This window comes from Bison bison, unplaced genomic scaffold, assembly GCF_000754665.1.
Source record: "Bison bison bison isolate TAMUID 2011002044 unplaced genomic scaffold, Bison_UMD1.0 scf7180017864146, whole genome shotgun sequence".
NCBI classification, from domain to species: domain Eukaryota; kingdom Metazoa; phylum Chordata; class Mammalia; order Artiodactyla; family Bovidae; genus Bison; species Bison bison.
The window spans coordinates 4412563-4427876 of NW_011494718.1; the positions used below are offsets into that span (position 1 = coordinate 4412563).

General features: G+C 36.4%; 1 protein-coding gene across 4 annotated transcripts in view; it reads left to right on the plus strand.

Annotated features, from left to right (window-relative positions):
* The window catches only part of FBXW7 (F-box and WD repeat domain containing 7, E3 ubiquitin protein ligase), a 135263-nt gene that overhangs the window by 101354 nt on the left and 18595 nt on the right, over positions 1-15314 (plus strand). For all 4 annotated transcript variants that reach the window (XM_010840743.1, XM_010840742.1, XM_010840745.1 and 1 more), the window contains 2 exons: positions 2019-2101; positions 5087-5228. In XM_010840743.1, coding sequence (XP_010839045.1) covers positions 2019-2101; positions 5087-5228 — 225 coding nt within the window. The remainder of the gene's footprint in view (positions 1-2018; positions 2102-5086; positions 5229-15314) is intronic.

A 15314-nucleotide genomic window follows, 5' to 3' on the forward strand; every position in this document is an offset into this window, starting at 1 on the left:
TTTTTTTTTTTTTTTTTCCTTTAGTTGCCTCTCTTACTAGAATATTAGGGATTTATGTTTAAAGAGATTTTACTGACTTTCTGCATCCCTTCAAAATTGCAGAATTAATTTTTGGTTCTAAAGTCAGTATTTTTAGTAAACAATATAATAAAAAAGACTTACATAGTCATACAGAAAGTGCTGTATTTTATCAAATATTCTAAATTTGAAAATCGTTTCTCAGTGGTTCCCTTGAAATGAATTTCGGGCATTTTTATTCACTGAAAGATTTCTAAGATGGAAATAAAGTTTGCCTTTAGTGGCAAATGGCATTTGCACCAATGTATTTACAAGATATCCCGGAAGTTCTGAAAGCCAGTATTCCTAACTTAATTACAATGAATATCAAAATTTATCAACATAATTTTGAAAATGAGGATCCATAGAAGTTATAAAAAATAGATTTTTAAGGTAATCTGTACTGACCTTCCTGATGAATAAATTTGTGTGTGTGTGTGTATGTCTATAATTTATATACGTGTAAACACGTGGCTACCCTATGTATTGAAGCATTTTTGCTTTTTGTTAAAATTATTTGGAGAAAGAAAATAATGGGTTTTGAGAGGAGTCACTTTAGAATAATGTTATAAGTACAGAAACTTCTGAAGGGCTGAAATAAGACCAGTTCCATTTCCTTCAGTCGGTATTTTTGTGAACTAAGGTATAAATTGGGGATGAGCTTGTCATACCCTCATGTCTTGCCTCTAACATTGTAAAATAATCCCTGTGTTCTAGAAGACTTTCTTCATGATGATAAAAACACAGTTTTTATTATCTAGAATATGATTCAAAAAGATTTTTAGAGTCTTATTGGTTCTTTTTAGTATTTACAGTGTAGCATGCTGTGTTATGTTCCCATGTGAAGCAGTAGGTAAGAAAATAAGGCTACTGCAAAGCAGGGGTTTTCACCTTATTATAAAATTGAGGATAACTTTCTATCACTCTGGGGATCCCCCGCTTCCCGTCATTTTCAGTAGTATAGTAATTAATTAGCAAGCACAAATCTTAGGATTACTAAAATATAAGTTGTTGAATCTCATCAGATCCTATTTTATATAGTTTTATAACATATCTATAGTAAGATGACCTCCATTAACCAACAGGAAAATATAAAAAGATATTTCAATATTGATGACAATGTAATTCTGAATATATTTACAGTATTACATATCTATGTAGCATAATGAAATACTTTAAAACTACAAATGTTGGATATACCTTACAAAGATGCATAACTCATTCTTTTAAAATCTTTCTGTTTTTCTTGTTGGTTTTCAAGTTAGACTGTTTTGTCCTGAGTATCTATAATATATAGTCAGTAGAGCTGTATATTCTGTGTGAATATCAACGGATGGTTTTTCCTACCTTTCCTGTATGATCTCTAGATTTCCCTCTTACTATGGATTTAGTTTCTGTACTGTCCTCATTGCCCACAGTCATTTTTTATGCCTTATCATAATTACTTTTCAAGAGCATTCTATTTACATTATTCTCTTTCCCCTTCTGTAATAATGTGTTTTAAATCACTGACTGTTACTTCCATTCTAATTTTGAAATTAAATATGTCTTTTAAAGGAAAATGAAAATCACTAAGAACAGCATGTTGAATAAGGTTCTTTTCTGTGTGGGTTAACTTGACATATTCCTGTGTATTGGTCCTTAAACCAGAAAATATGAAAGGTATATTACTCTCAAGGAATATGTACAATGGGTTTCAATTTTTAAATCACCGTACCCTATTCTGCACAAATATTAGGAGGAGAAATTCACTTCTCCAGTCTTGTAAAGAGTAAAACAAAGTAGAAATAATAGAAGAAACATTTATTTTCTATATGAATTAGCTATGCCTAATTAATTTTGCAGACATACGAAAATTTAAGGGCTTTTTCTTTTCAGTATTACTGGTGCTAACATTAAGATTTAATAATTGGACAGGTGATTTTTTTTTTTTAACATATCTCATTTGTTTTACCTTATAGATGAAAAGAAAGTTGGACCATGGTTCTGAGGTCCGCTCTTTTTCTTTGGGAAAGAAACCATGCAAAGTCTCAGAATATACAAGGTAATATTAAGTATAATTTGATTCTCTCCCTATTCTCATGTTTCTTTAAAGAGTTGATGATTCTGGAAAGCTTTCATTCACTTTATTCTCATAGAGTTATAATGTCACTAGTACTGTTGACTATTTAGCACATTTTCCCATCACTGAAAATTGGGAAACATACATTTTAAATAAGGAGAAGAATGACTACCACTGTGGGTATACATTTTGTTACTAATACATTGAAGTAAGACACACGCAGAAGTTCTCTTATCAACAAAAGTTTTAAATTATAATTTTTAAGAAATTCTTAAAAAGTAAGTCCTGATATATGGATGTGAGCAAATGTATCTTGTTTCTATAGCAACAGCTGTTGGAGGGTAGATAGATATATATGGGTAACCGAAGATACATTTAGTAGCAGTGAAGTAGACCTCACAGTTACTAACTAAATCTTATTTCATGAGATTACTATGTTAGAAACCGCCCTTTATTTGCTTTGTAAGCCTTATGTTTTTAACACATACATTTCTACACCAGTAGAATAGTTTCCATAACAACTAAATACAATTGTAGTCTTGTTTCCTGCACCATTCCATCATTTTTGGATTTTGCATCAGTATAAAACTTTTCCTCTCTCACACTAATTAGGCTAACTTAAGCACAGTATCTATTACTCAGCCAATTAAAAATGGCTTTGTATGTCATTTGGAATGTGGTGTTTTAACATTTAAATGACAAAAGCATCTTAGGGGCTTTTTATGAGTCTTGTTGGCTCATATTTGTCACTTCAAATGATTGAAAATTAGATATAGAAACCATAAGAACTTCATGATGGTGACATTTCTTTTTTTTCCCCTCAAAATTTTTATTTAGAGTTATTCTTTAAAATGCAATAAAATTAACATTACTCAGACTTGTGATTGAACATTGTTACAGATTGCATCTCTTTTCTTCCAGGGAACAGTTTATACTTTTATTTCATTCAGTTCTGGAAAATATTCCTTTCAGATGCCTTTTGTTGAAATTTAGAAATCATGATAATTAGAACAGTTTTATATACCAAAAATGCAAAAATGATACAGAAGAGAGCAATAAGGCTATTTCTTGCTTATTCAGAAAATGCTTTTTGTTGTGATTTTCCTATGTTAACTGTCCCCCTCTCTTACTTATGCTTTGCCTTCTGACAATTTCACTGTGTTTTGGCACTTTCACCAGAGGGTGTGGAGTGATAGGTGAAACTGTTCACTTCATTTTTGCTTTTTTCTATTGGTCTTGGTAAACTGTTATTTGGATGAGAATGCTGAGTTTAAATGTTTAAAGTAAGCTATTTTTTTAGTGTACAGATTTCAGTTAACCATATAATTTTGGTCTTCTATTAATAAGACCAATACCGGGGCAGAAGTATTAAATGGTTCAGTTGTTTTTAAGGCCATTTATAAATGAATGCTGAATTTTTACCATAGAACACGTTTTAGTAAAGTTTTTCTTCCGTCGCTCACTTTTTTCTATTAAGAAAGTACCTGCAAAGGAGAAAGTCTTATTTTTAACCTTTTAACAGTCTTACTAAAGAAAACCAGACAGCATATTGATTGCCATGTCTTTTTAGAGACTTGGTCAGTGTATATTTGATGTTCTTTAATTTTGTTGAAAGATTTTCTAATAATAAAATGAGACTATGATTTTTCATTATTTTTATTAGAAAATTTAAGTTATAATCACATTCTATTTCATTTCAGAGGAGAAAATAGAGCTTACCTTTAAAATTTGATAGAAGAAAAAATAGATTTAATTGTTTTATGTAAGAGACCATCTTCGATGAATAAGGTTAAAAGATTTAAAAGTGGTAGATATGAAGATTTTTCTGTATTTTTCTGGTGACAGATGCATTTTTAAGCAAAATAATGAGCTATGCTAGATAGAAAAGAATTGGGGTTACTTCATTAGTAATTTTTCAGACCTTAGTAGTTAACTGTCAGGATACAATTTATATGTTCTTTGGATTTTAAACACTGTACTGTCTTAGCTCAATAAACTGAAGATTACTTTGCAAATGTAATTTTGTTAATTGAATCTTCCTGTTCCTTTTTTCCACACGTCTCTAAAATAGAGTATTTACTTATTTTATTAGTTGGCAGAATTAATTGAATTTCAGATTTGTGGTGTGTGTGTGTGTGTTTACTGTCTCAGAATTTAAATTATTGGATAAAAGTATTTTGATGATCTCATTTCACTTAATTTTGCTTATAATATAATATGTGCTCACTACCTACCTGTTTGAGTAAATACATTTCTAATCAAGGCTCACTCTTATACTATCTGCTGCTGCTACTGCTAAGTCACTTCAGTCATGTCCAACTCTGTGCGACCCCATAGACGGCAGCCCACCAGGCACCCCCATCCCTGGGATTCTCCAGGCAAGAACACTGGAGTGGGTTGCCATTTCCTTCTCCTTATACTATCTAGACTAAGCTTAATAATAACAATAGAAAATTAGAGAAGCATAGACAAATACAAAATAATTTAGAGGGCATCAGGGGAAAACTTAAGGAATAATGTTACCAGTGAAATGTCTAAAGCCTTTGAACGTACTACTACTTAACCATATTTTAGAGCATTAATAAGTCTTACACACCTTTTTATGAAAGAAATTTAAACTTTTGTTTAATAATGTTCTAAAGACCAGTCATAGGACAAGTGGAACCTGAATCTTCTAAGAAAGTATTTTAACATTATTTGTATGTTATCAACAACTTGAAGTTTTGCCATAGAGATTCTACCATTTGGTTGCAATTAGCTGTGCTGGGATAAAAACAGCTGGTTATGTAGGAGGGAGGAAACCTACCTAAGAATAGCAGATTAGGTTTTGTGTATCCTTGCTTTCTGGGAATAAGCAAGTAAAAATAATAATTTGATGTTTGAAATATACCGTATCATCTCATTCTTATTTGAGCCCATAATTCTTAATAAACATCTGTCTTTGCTTCCACCCTTGTATTTTTGTAGTACCACTGGGCTTGTACCATGTTCAGCAACACCAACAACTTTTGGAGACCTGAGAGCAGCCAATGGTCAAGGGCAACAACGACGCCGAATTACATCTGTGCAACCACCTACAGGCCTCCAGGAATGGCTGAAAATGTTTCAGGTGACATGTCTAAATACAGTACTTGAAATGCTTCACTTAGTTGCTGTGACAATAAGGGATTATTCAGCCATGAAAAGGAACATGCTACACCATGGATGACCCCTCAAAACCATATGCGAAGTGAAGGAAGTCAGACACAAAAGGCCACATGATGTGTGCTTATATGAAATATCTAGAACAGACAGATCCATGGGAGACAGAAGGTAGATTAGTTAGTGATCGCTAGGTGATGTTTGGAGGGTAGACTGCCAGTAGGCACTGGGCTTCTTTCAGGGGTGATGGAAGTGATCTGGAATCGGACAGTGGTGATGGTTACACAAGATGGATGTGTGGGGAGCTATTGAAGTGTACATTTAAATGGTGAATTTTATGTTTGTGAAGTATATCTCAATTAAAAAATGCTATTAAATACAAGGGAACTCACTTTAAATTTTAACTGTGTTAATCAAGAGGGTCCAATCCTTATTTTGTGTAAAGTGTCCATTTGCACTGTTCATTGCTTTCTAGATAATAAGGTATTTCATTTCTCTTTTGTGTTTGGATTTCTGGTGTTAATGAATGTACTTGTTTTCTAAACAGCATGGTTTGGAAGTTAAGCAGTTAGGAGTATTAGTCACTGGTAGTAACTTATCCATCACCGTTACCCTCATAGCCTCCAAGAGCTGATGCAGCTTTTCTCCATAGATGCCATGCTTGTGTGTAGCTTATTGTGCTCAGAATTCTCATTGCTGTATTTTACTAGCATATAAAGTTTGGGGAAGTTTACCAGGAAGATTGGTTACAACCAAACCTTGAATCTTAGGAATTTTTTAACTCACGATAGTGATATTAAGTTAATTTATCTCTTCTTCTAGTGAGATAATGCATAGAAATCAAGTATTTAGCAAAGTAGTTGGTATGGATTAAACATTCTTTGTAAATAATAAATAATATAAAGTATGTAAAGTGAAGGTATCCCTGATTATACTCACCATACTAGTGTAAATGAATATATTTCCTTACGTCTGACTGTTCAATTGATGGTATTTTCTGAATCCTAGGGGAATAATGGTTGAAAAAGAAGATACTTTATGGATTTTATTTATTTCTGATTTTTAAGTGCCTATTTATTTATGTAAGTCCCAATATTTTAAATACTTGAGCAAATACTAAATGTCCCAGTTTTTTTCTTCTGTAGCTGGAATATGTACTTGAAGCAATGTTTCTTTAAAATGGATTTTTAAAATTGTTTTCTACTCTTCAGGTAATTTCAGAGAAACTAGAATAACCTTTTTTTATTCTAGTTGATAACTGAAAGGTTAGAACAGCACTTCTCAACAGGGGGCAAATTTTCCTGTGCTTGAAACATTTTTAGCCGTTGCAGCCGAGGTTGGGGTGCAGGACACGGCTGGCATCTGATGGGTGGGGTCAGTGTGAAGGACAGCCACCCTCAACACAGAGTAATCTAGCCCAGAATAGCAGCTACTGAACTTGAGAATCTATGGCTTCGAGGCATGAAAGTTGCACTTTACTGTTAAGATGTTATGAACCACTACAATTACAAAGCTTTTTGTTTTGTTTTCATAGTCATTTGTTAATTAAACTTACCTTTCATAAGAATTATTCTCTCCCCTCATCTAAGTTCTTTTACCTTAGGTTCATGATTTATTTATTTTAATCTTTTCCTAAAGATGCCCTCAGAATTCTAAATTTTTTTGTCTCATTCTTTTAAAAAGAGGTGTATCCACCCCCTTCCCCCCCATTAGAAGTGAAAAAGAACTCAGACACTTATAATGCCTTAAAGAAATGCTTTAACGGTTATATCATCTCTGATTGAGCCCAGGAGACAGAACATGAGTGTGCATTGTCATGCTTACACTCACATACAGTGTGAGCAGTACAACACTCGAGAACATGGTGTTCATGTGATTTTATAGGAAAGTCCCAACACGATGGGAAATTACACTGTCAGTAACAGTTTCATCATCAGTGTAGACGCCCTGCAGAGTATTTACTTTATATGCAAAGCTTATCAGAAGGGAGTCTAGACTGTAACTTATTTTGTATGTAGTATGGGCCTTTTCCCCCCCAGTGTTTCAGAGTTCCAGAATATTCTTTGCTAGCTATGTAGTTTTTACCAATTTTAAGAGAACACTCTCAAATGCTGATCTATATAGTAGGGAGCTTTTGTGCTCTATTTTGCACTGAGGGTGTTTTAGGGAATCCTTTGTTCAGTGTTTGCTTATTTAGCTCACTCATGCTTTTCTTAATGAAATGTCCTCATGTTACCATGAGGTCATCAGATCTGAGATACCATAGATTATTAGATGCATCCCAACTTCAGAAATGTTAATTGTAAATTAAAAAAAAAAAAAAAAAAACTTGTCTGAATCAATGGTATTTAGTAAACTAACATATAGAATTATCCCTGAAGGCTTAATACTATATTTTTTTCACATAACTATTCTGTAGTAAAAAAATTTACTAGCAGCAGAAGGTCAGCTAGATAGATAGATCAAGACCTTAATCCTTTGAGTACGTTGTCTGCCTGACACACCCATGGCCTCATTGTGGTGCCTCTTGCCTTTTATTTTCAGGGCTGGTGCCAGAGTAACTAGGAATGAATCACTTGCCTAAAGGCTTGCAATGCTTTAATGCTTAACTTGGAGAGAGATAATTTCATAGTAAAGTGGGGGAGTCGTGAGTTGACCTATGTAGTATAGTTGAAGGATAATTAAACTGGCTTGATTTCTACAGATGTGCTGTGGGGCATTTAATGAGGCCTTTTCCGTGGCATAACAAGCAAAATGGGAGAACTTGTCCCCTTACTGTTCTGCTATTGCTCCTAAGACAGTGATACAGCATTGTTTTGGTCCAGCTCCATCTATTCTGACAAAGTACTCTGTACTCAATTTATAAATTGAATAAGAACAAATGATACACCATTTTAGATAAAAGGACATTGAAACAGAATGCCACTCTAAAATAGAAGCGCCAATTAGAAACAAAAGTAAAAAAGTCCAAAAATTTTGTACTGTTTGAATTTTCAGTTGCCATTAATTCTTTTTTTTTTTTGGCAACACCAGATTGATGCTTTCAGATTGTTAATTTGGGAGCAGAGGATTGGCCATTTTTTTGTTTCATGTCATTTGAGTGTTAATATATAGTTTTTCAGTTGCAGATGTTAGACTAGGTAAAGGTATATTAACATTCTCTAAAGTTGATATTCAGAAGTATCCTGATATAATGAGAAGCACTTCGACTTAGAAGGAGAAGCTTTTAGTACCAGTTCTGGATTTGCCTCTTAATAACTGGGTAATTTCATTGATATTATGTAACCACTCTTGCCATTGTTCTTATCCTCCGTGAAACAGATACAATAAAAAGTTGTCAAAGGAGAGAAAATGTGTAAATGTGCTTAAAGCTATACTTGAAAATACAGTAGGAACTCAATAAGAGAAGTATCCTTTGTGAGCCTCAGTTTTCTCAGGCCTGAGAAGAGGCTGTTAACACTAGCTTCACACCAATGTCATCAGATTAACAGTATCAGCATTATTTTAGTCAAAGCATATTTGTATTGTATTAAAGCTATATGTACTTCGAAAATACCTGTTACACTCCTTAATATGTTTTCAATAATAAAACAGAAAATACTTCTGTGTTTTGAAATTAAAAGTGGAGTAAAAACTACTCTTTTGGAGGACTTAGGTTTTATGGTAACACTTAGAAATCGTACATGTTTTCTAACTTATTTGGATCTCTTTTATTTGCTAATCAACAAAATATTAAAACAGAATAGTGCCAGAAGTAAATGAATACAGAACTGCTTTGCTGTTGTATTTGAAACTGTCCGATCAAGAAGCCCTGTTACGTGAGAAAGAGTGGAAGAAGGTCATGTATGTAGCCAGAGAGGACTAAGGGAAAATGTTTCTGTCTAACATCTTGAAGACTTCTATGTAAAAGTAGAATCAGACTGATTATTGGTTTCTTCAGCAAACAAAACCTGGATCATATTCTTTGAGTTGGATTTTGATGTAAATTTGAACTTAACAATTAGAACTGACCCAGAGAAGAATAGAGATACTAAGTATTCTAGTCCTGAAACTGTTCAAACAGACTAGATAACCATCTTCTGGAGGTACTAGAGAAGTGAGTTCTTCATCACATGAAATTTAGGCGCTGGACTGCCTAAAAGCATAGAATATGTATATCTGAATGAGATGCTGCCAAGGATCATCCCCACTGATGACCACTGCTCGCTTGTGAATCGCCCGCATCACTACTGGAGACGTTGGTTATTTAAAACATAACATGCCCTCAGCCCCACCTTGACCACCTCTTGGATGGTGCATTGGAGGACTCCCTGATTCTTGCAACACTCAGCCAGCACCTGGGAACCACTGGTCTGGCCAAGCCCTTCATTATACATAAGGTGGGGTCTCTGAGACGCAGACTAATTAAGGGGCTTCCCTGTAACTAAGCCCCTGATTACAGTTCAGGGCTCCTTCTACTCTTCTCTACTACTTTCGTGTACTCCCTAATTACCTGAAATCAAATAATACTTTCATGGGGAATTTTCAAGTCTGCATTTTAATTTTGTACACAAATTAAATTCTGTTTATCTTGATCCTTTCTGAATTTGGAATGTTTTTCCTATCCCTTTCAATATGTTTCCACTAATTTTGCCATGTGAGACCAAAGGAAAATGCTTTTTTCTTTATAAGAACAGCTACTTTTCAGAGCAGAAATAAATTAATTATCAGAACTAAGGCCTACAGAAGTAAATTCAGTTCAGTTCAGTTGCTCAGTCATGTCCAACTCTTTGCAACTACCCTGCAGCACACCAGGCCTCCCTGTCCATCACCAACTCCTGGAGTCCACCCAAACTCATGTCCATCAAGTCAGTAATGCCATCCAACCACCTCATCCTCTGTCATCCCCTTCTCCTCCTGCCTTCAATTTTTCCCAGCATCAGGGTCTTTTCAGATGAGTCAGCTCTTCGCATCAGGTGGTCAAAGTACTGGAGTTTCAGCTTCAGCATCAGTCCTTTCAATGAATATTCAGGACTGATTTCCTTTAGGATTGACGCATTGGATCTCCTTGCAGGCCAAGGGACTCTCAAGAGTCTTCTTCAACACCACAGTTCAAAAGCATCAATTCTTTGGTGCTCAGCTTTCTTTATAGTCCAACTCTCACATCCACATGACCACTGGAAGAACCATAGCTTTGACTAGAAGGACCTTTGTCAGCAAAGTAACAGCTCTACTTTTTAATATGCTGTCTAGGTTGGTCATAACTTTTCTTCCAAGTAACAAGCATCTTTAATTTCATGGTTGCAGTCACCATCTGCAGTGATTTTGGAACCCCAAAAATAAAGTCTGTCACTGTTTCCCATCTATTTGTCATGAAGTGATGGGACCAGATGCCATGATCTTCGTTTTCTGAATGTTGAGTTTTAAGCCAACTTTTTCATGCTCCTCTTTCACTTTCATCAAGAGCCTCTTTAGTTCTTCTTTGCTTTCTGCCATAAGTGTGATATCATCTGCATATCTGAGATATTTCTCCTCACAGTCTTGATTCCAGCTTGTGTTTCATCCAGCCCAGCATTTCTCATGATTTATTCTGCATATAAGTTAAATAAGCAGGGTGACAATATACAGCCTTGACATATTCCTTTCCCGATTTGGAACCAGTTTGTTGTTCCATGTCCAGTTCTAATTGTTGCTTCTTGACCTGCATAAAGTTTTCTCAGGAGGCAGGTCAAGTGGTCTGGTATTCCCATCTTTTGAAGAATTTCCACAGTTTGTTCTTGTCCACACAGTCAAAGGCTTTGGTGTAGTCAAACTACACCAAACTCTCTTGCTTTTTCCATGATCCAACGGATGTTGGCAATATGATCTCTGGTTCCTCTGCCTCTTCTAAATCCACCTTGAACATCTGGAAGTTCATGGTTCACATACTGTAGAAGCCTGGCTTAGAGAATTTTGAGCATTGCTTTGCTAGCATGTGAGATGAGTGCAGTTGTGTGGTAGTTTGAATATCCGTTGGCATTGTTCTTCTTTGGGATTGGAATGAAAACTGACCTTTTCCAGTCCTGTGGCCACTGCTGAGTGTTTCAAATTTGCTAGCGTATTGAGTGCAGCACTTTAAGAGTATCATCTTTCAGGATTTGGAATAGCTCAGTTGGAATTCCATCACCTCCACTAGCTTTGTTTGCAGTGACGTTTCCTAAGGCCCACTTGACTTCGCGTTCCAGGATATCTGGCTCTAGGTGAGTGATCATACCATTGTGATTATCTGGGTCATGAAGATCTTTTCTGTGTAGTTCTTCTGTGTATTCTTGCCACCTCTTCTTTATATCTTCTGCTTCTGTTAGGTCCATACCATTTCTGTCCCTTATTGTGCCCATCTTGCATGAAATGTTCCCATGGCATCTCTAATTTTCTTGAAGAGATCTCGAGTGTTTCCCATTCTATTGTTTTCCTCTATTTCTTTGCATTGATCACTGAGGAAGGCTTTCTTATCTCTCCTTGCTATTCTTTGGAACTCTGCATTCAAATGGGTATATCTTTACTTTTCTCCTTTACCTTTTGCTTCTCTTCTTTTCACAGCTATTTGTAAGGCCTTCTCAGACAACCATTTTGCCTTTTTGCATATCTTTACCTTGGGGATGGTCTTGATTCCTGCCTCCTATACAATGTCACAAACCTCCATCCAGAGTTCTTCAGGCACTGTGTCTATCAGATCTAATTCCTTGAATCTATTTGTCACTTCCACTGTATAATCATAAGGGATTTGATTTAGGTCATACCTGAATGATCTAGTGGTTTTCCCTACTTTCTTCAATTTAAGTCTGAATTTGACAATAAGGAGTTCATCATGTGAGCCACAGTCAGCTCCCAGTCTTGTTTTTGCTGACTGTATAGAGCTCTCCATTTTTGGCTGCAAAGAATATAATCAATCTGATTTCTGTGTTGACCATCTGGTGAAGTCAGTGTGTAGAATCTTCTCTTGTTTTGTTGGAAGAGGGTGTTTGCTATGACCAGTGAGTTCTCTTGGCAAAGCTCTAGCAGAGGTACATTATAACCTAATTCAATTCAGTCAGTTCAGTTGCTCGGTCATGTCCAACTCTTTGCAACCCCATGGACCGCAGCATGTCAGGCCTCCCTGTCCATCACCAGCTCCTGGAGTTTACTCAAACCTGTGTCCATTGAGTCGGTGATGCCATCCAACCATCTCATCCTCTGTCATCCCCTTCTCCTCCTGCCTTCAATCTTTCCTAGCATCAACGTCTTTTCAAATGAGTCAGCTCTTCGCATCAGGTGGCCAAAGTACTGGAGTTTCAGCTTCAACATCAGTCCTTCATCCAATGAACACTCAGGACTGATCTCCTTTAGGATAGGCTGGTTGGATCTCCTTGCAGTCCAAGGGTCTCTCAAGAGTCTTCTCCAATACCAGTTTGAAAGCATCAGTTCTTTGGCACTCAGCTTTCTTTATCGTCCATCTCTTACATCCATACGTGACTACTGGAAAAACCATAGCCTTAACTAGATGGACCTTTGTTGGCAAAGTAATGTCTCTGCTTTTTAATATGCAGTCTAGATTGGTCATAACTTTCCTTCCAAGGAATCAGATCAGATCAGATCAGTCGCTCAGTCATGTCTGACTCTGAGACTCCATGAATCGTAGCACTCCAGGCCTCCCTGTCCATCACCAACTCCCGGAGTTCACCCAGACTCACGTCCATCGAGTCAGTGATGCCATCCAGCCATCTCATCCTCTGTCATCCCCTTCTCCTCCTGCCCCCAATCCCTCCCAGCATCAGAGTCTTTTCCAATGAGTCAACTCTTCGCATGAGGTGGCCAAAGTACTGGAGTTTCAGCTTTAGCATCATTCCTTCCAAAGAACACCCAGGGCTGATCTCCTTCAGAATGGACTGGTTGGATCTCCTTGCAGTCGAAGGGACTCTCAAGAGTCTTCTCCAACACAATAAGCATCTTTTAATTTAATGGCTGTAGTCACCATTCGCAATGATTTTGGAGCCCCAAAAAATAGTCAGCCACTGTTTCCACTATTTCCCCATCTATTTGCCATCAAGTGATGTGACTGGATGCCTAATTAGTGGCAATATCTTCTCCAAAATTACAGTTTCCTGATCCCCAATATCGTATTTTTTCCTCTAGACCTCATTAAAGATCCATGTAGGTTGTTGTTATTTTTTTAATATATTCATTAACTGCAAAGTTCTCATCCTTTCCTTGCTAGTAAACCACATATGTGTCAAAATCGGGAACCAATCTTGGAAGCAGACTAAACAAGCAAGTCCCAGTGATACAATCCGGTATACAGAATAGAAGCTTTCTGTGGAAAGAGTTTTGAGATAGCATTGGTGCAGTGTTTCCTGACTCTTTGGGGATTCATTCATTTATTCAACAAATATTTACAGAATAACTGTCAGGTGCTAGGCCCTAATTTGAATCTGGGATACAATAATGAATAAAATAAATAAAAACCCTTTTCTGAAAAACTTTAGTCAGGAAAGGGAGGGGGTTTCGAAATGGTTTGCCATTTTTGGAAATTGCACAGAGAAGGTGTTATAGAAGGAAAGCATGTGGGTGCCTAGGGAAAGAATAGTCTAGGAATCAGGGCTCTGAAGCAGAGCATGCTGGGTGTGTTTGAGGCACAGAAAGAGGATCTCTGGCTAAGGCAGAGCACACGTGGGAAAGAGAGAGAAAATAGAGCCTCGTGGACCACCCTGAGGACTTTGGTTTTTACTGTGAGTGAAGCGGGAGGGCTGCAAGCAGGAGAGTGAGTTGACGTTCAGCACTCTCACTCCAGCTGTTCTGTGGGGAATAGAACTAGGTGGGCGAAACAGGAGTAACCCAGGTACCACTGTAGCAATAGTCAGATTCTGGATATATTTTGCATTTTATGACTGTAGAATAGACTGATGGATCAGAGCTGTCTGATGGTGAGAGTGAGGGAGTTGAGGATGACTCCAGAGTTTTGGGCCAAACTAATTTAATAAGAACATTTTACTGAAATGAGGAGGATTGTGGTCTTGCATATTTGAAGAGCAAGATCATGGATATAGTCTCTATCACATACCCAAGAATATATGTTGAATAAGCAATTTTATATACAGGTCTGGAATTCAGGGAAGAAACCCAGGCTGGAGAGAGGAAATCTAGGGCCTGTGTAGTCCAGACCTTTGTTGGAACTGTCTAAGAGATGTGACTTAAGTAATTGGAAGGTTGAATATGTATGGTCCTTGAAAATGGTCTCATTTATTTGTAGCTTATAGCTTATGTTACTAATTCTTTGTTAGTAGTATCCGTTTCAGTAAAATGTCATAAAGTAACATCTGCTGAATGTATATGTAATTCAAATTGAAATATAATTTAAATTTTATATAACTTATCAAATATTTTAAAACAAATATTTTAAGTCTTAGAAGCATTTTGCTATATGGGCATTATTTTCACCATGGCCTTTGCTTTAAATATATATTTAAGGTCGTGGCACAGTTTCTAACATTTACCTAAGATCTGAATTAGTTATTTATCTTCTAATCTAGCTTTTATCATTGTATACTGCAGCCCCTAAAATCCTTGAAAAGATATATATATATATATATGTGTATATATATATATTATTTTTTTTTTTTGTTAGAGGCTTCCCTGGTAGCTCAGTGGTAAAGAACTTTGCAGGAGATGAGTGTTCAATCCCTGAGTCGGGAAGATCCCCTCGAGAAGGAAATGGCAACCCTCTCCAGTATTCTTGCCTGGAAAATTACATGGAGAGAAGAGCCTGGCGGGCTGCAGTCCACGGGGTGCAGGGAGTTGGACACGACTGAGTGTGCACATATGCACGCAGCACTTAGATACTGAGTGTTCATACCGCTCTTCTGTTCCTTTTTTACAAACAGTAAATAATACATTAGCTGAAGGAAAGAAAAATATTAAACATGCATAGTATATTAACAAGTCAGCAGTTATCTATTACCCAAAAAAGGCATGTTTTTATACTAGTGTCCATGAATCCTAATCATGTAGATAGAGAAGAACAGCATATTATAAGAACCGACCTCTTCCCGTGAGGAATGTA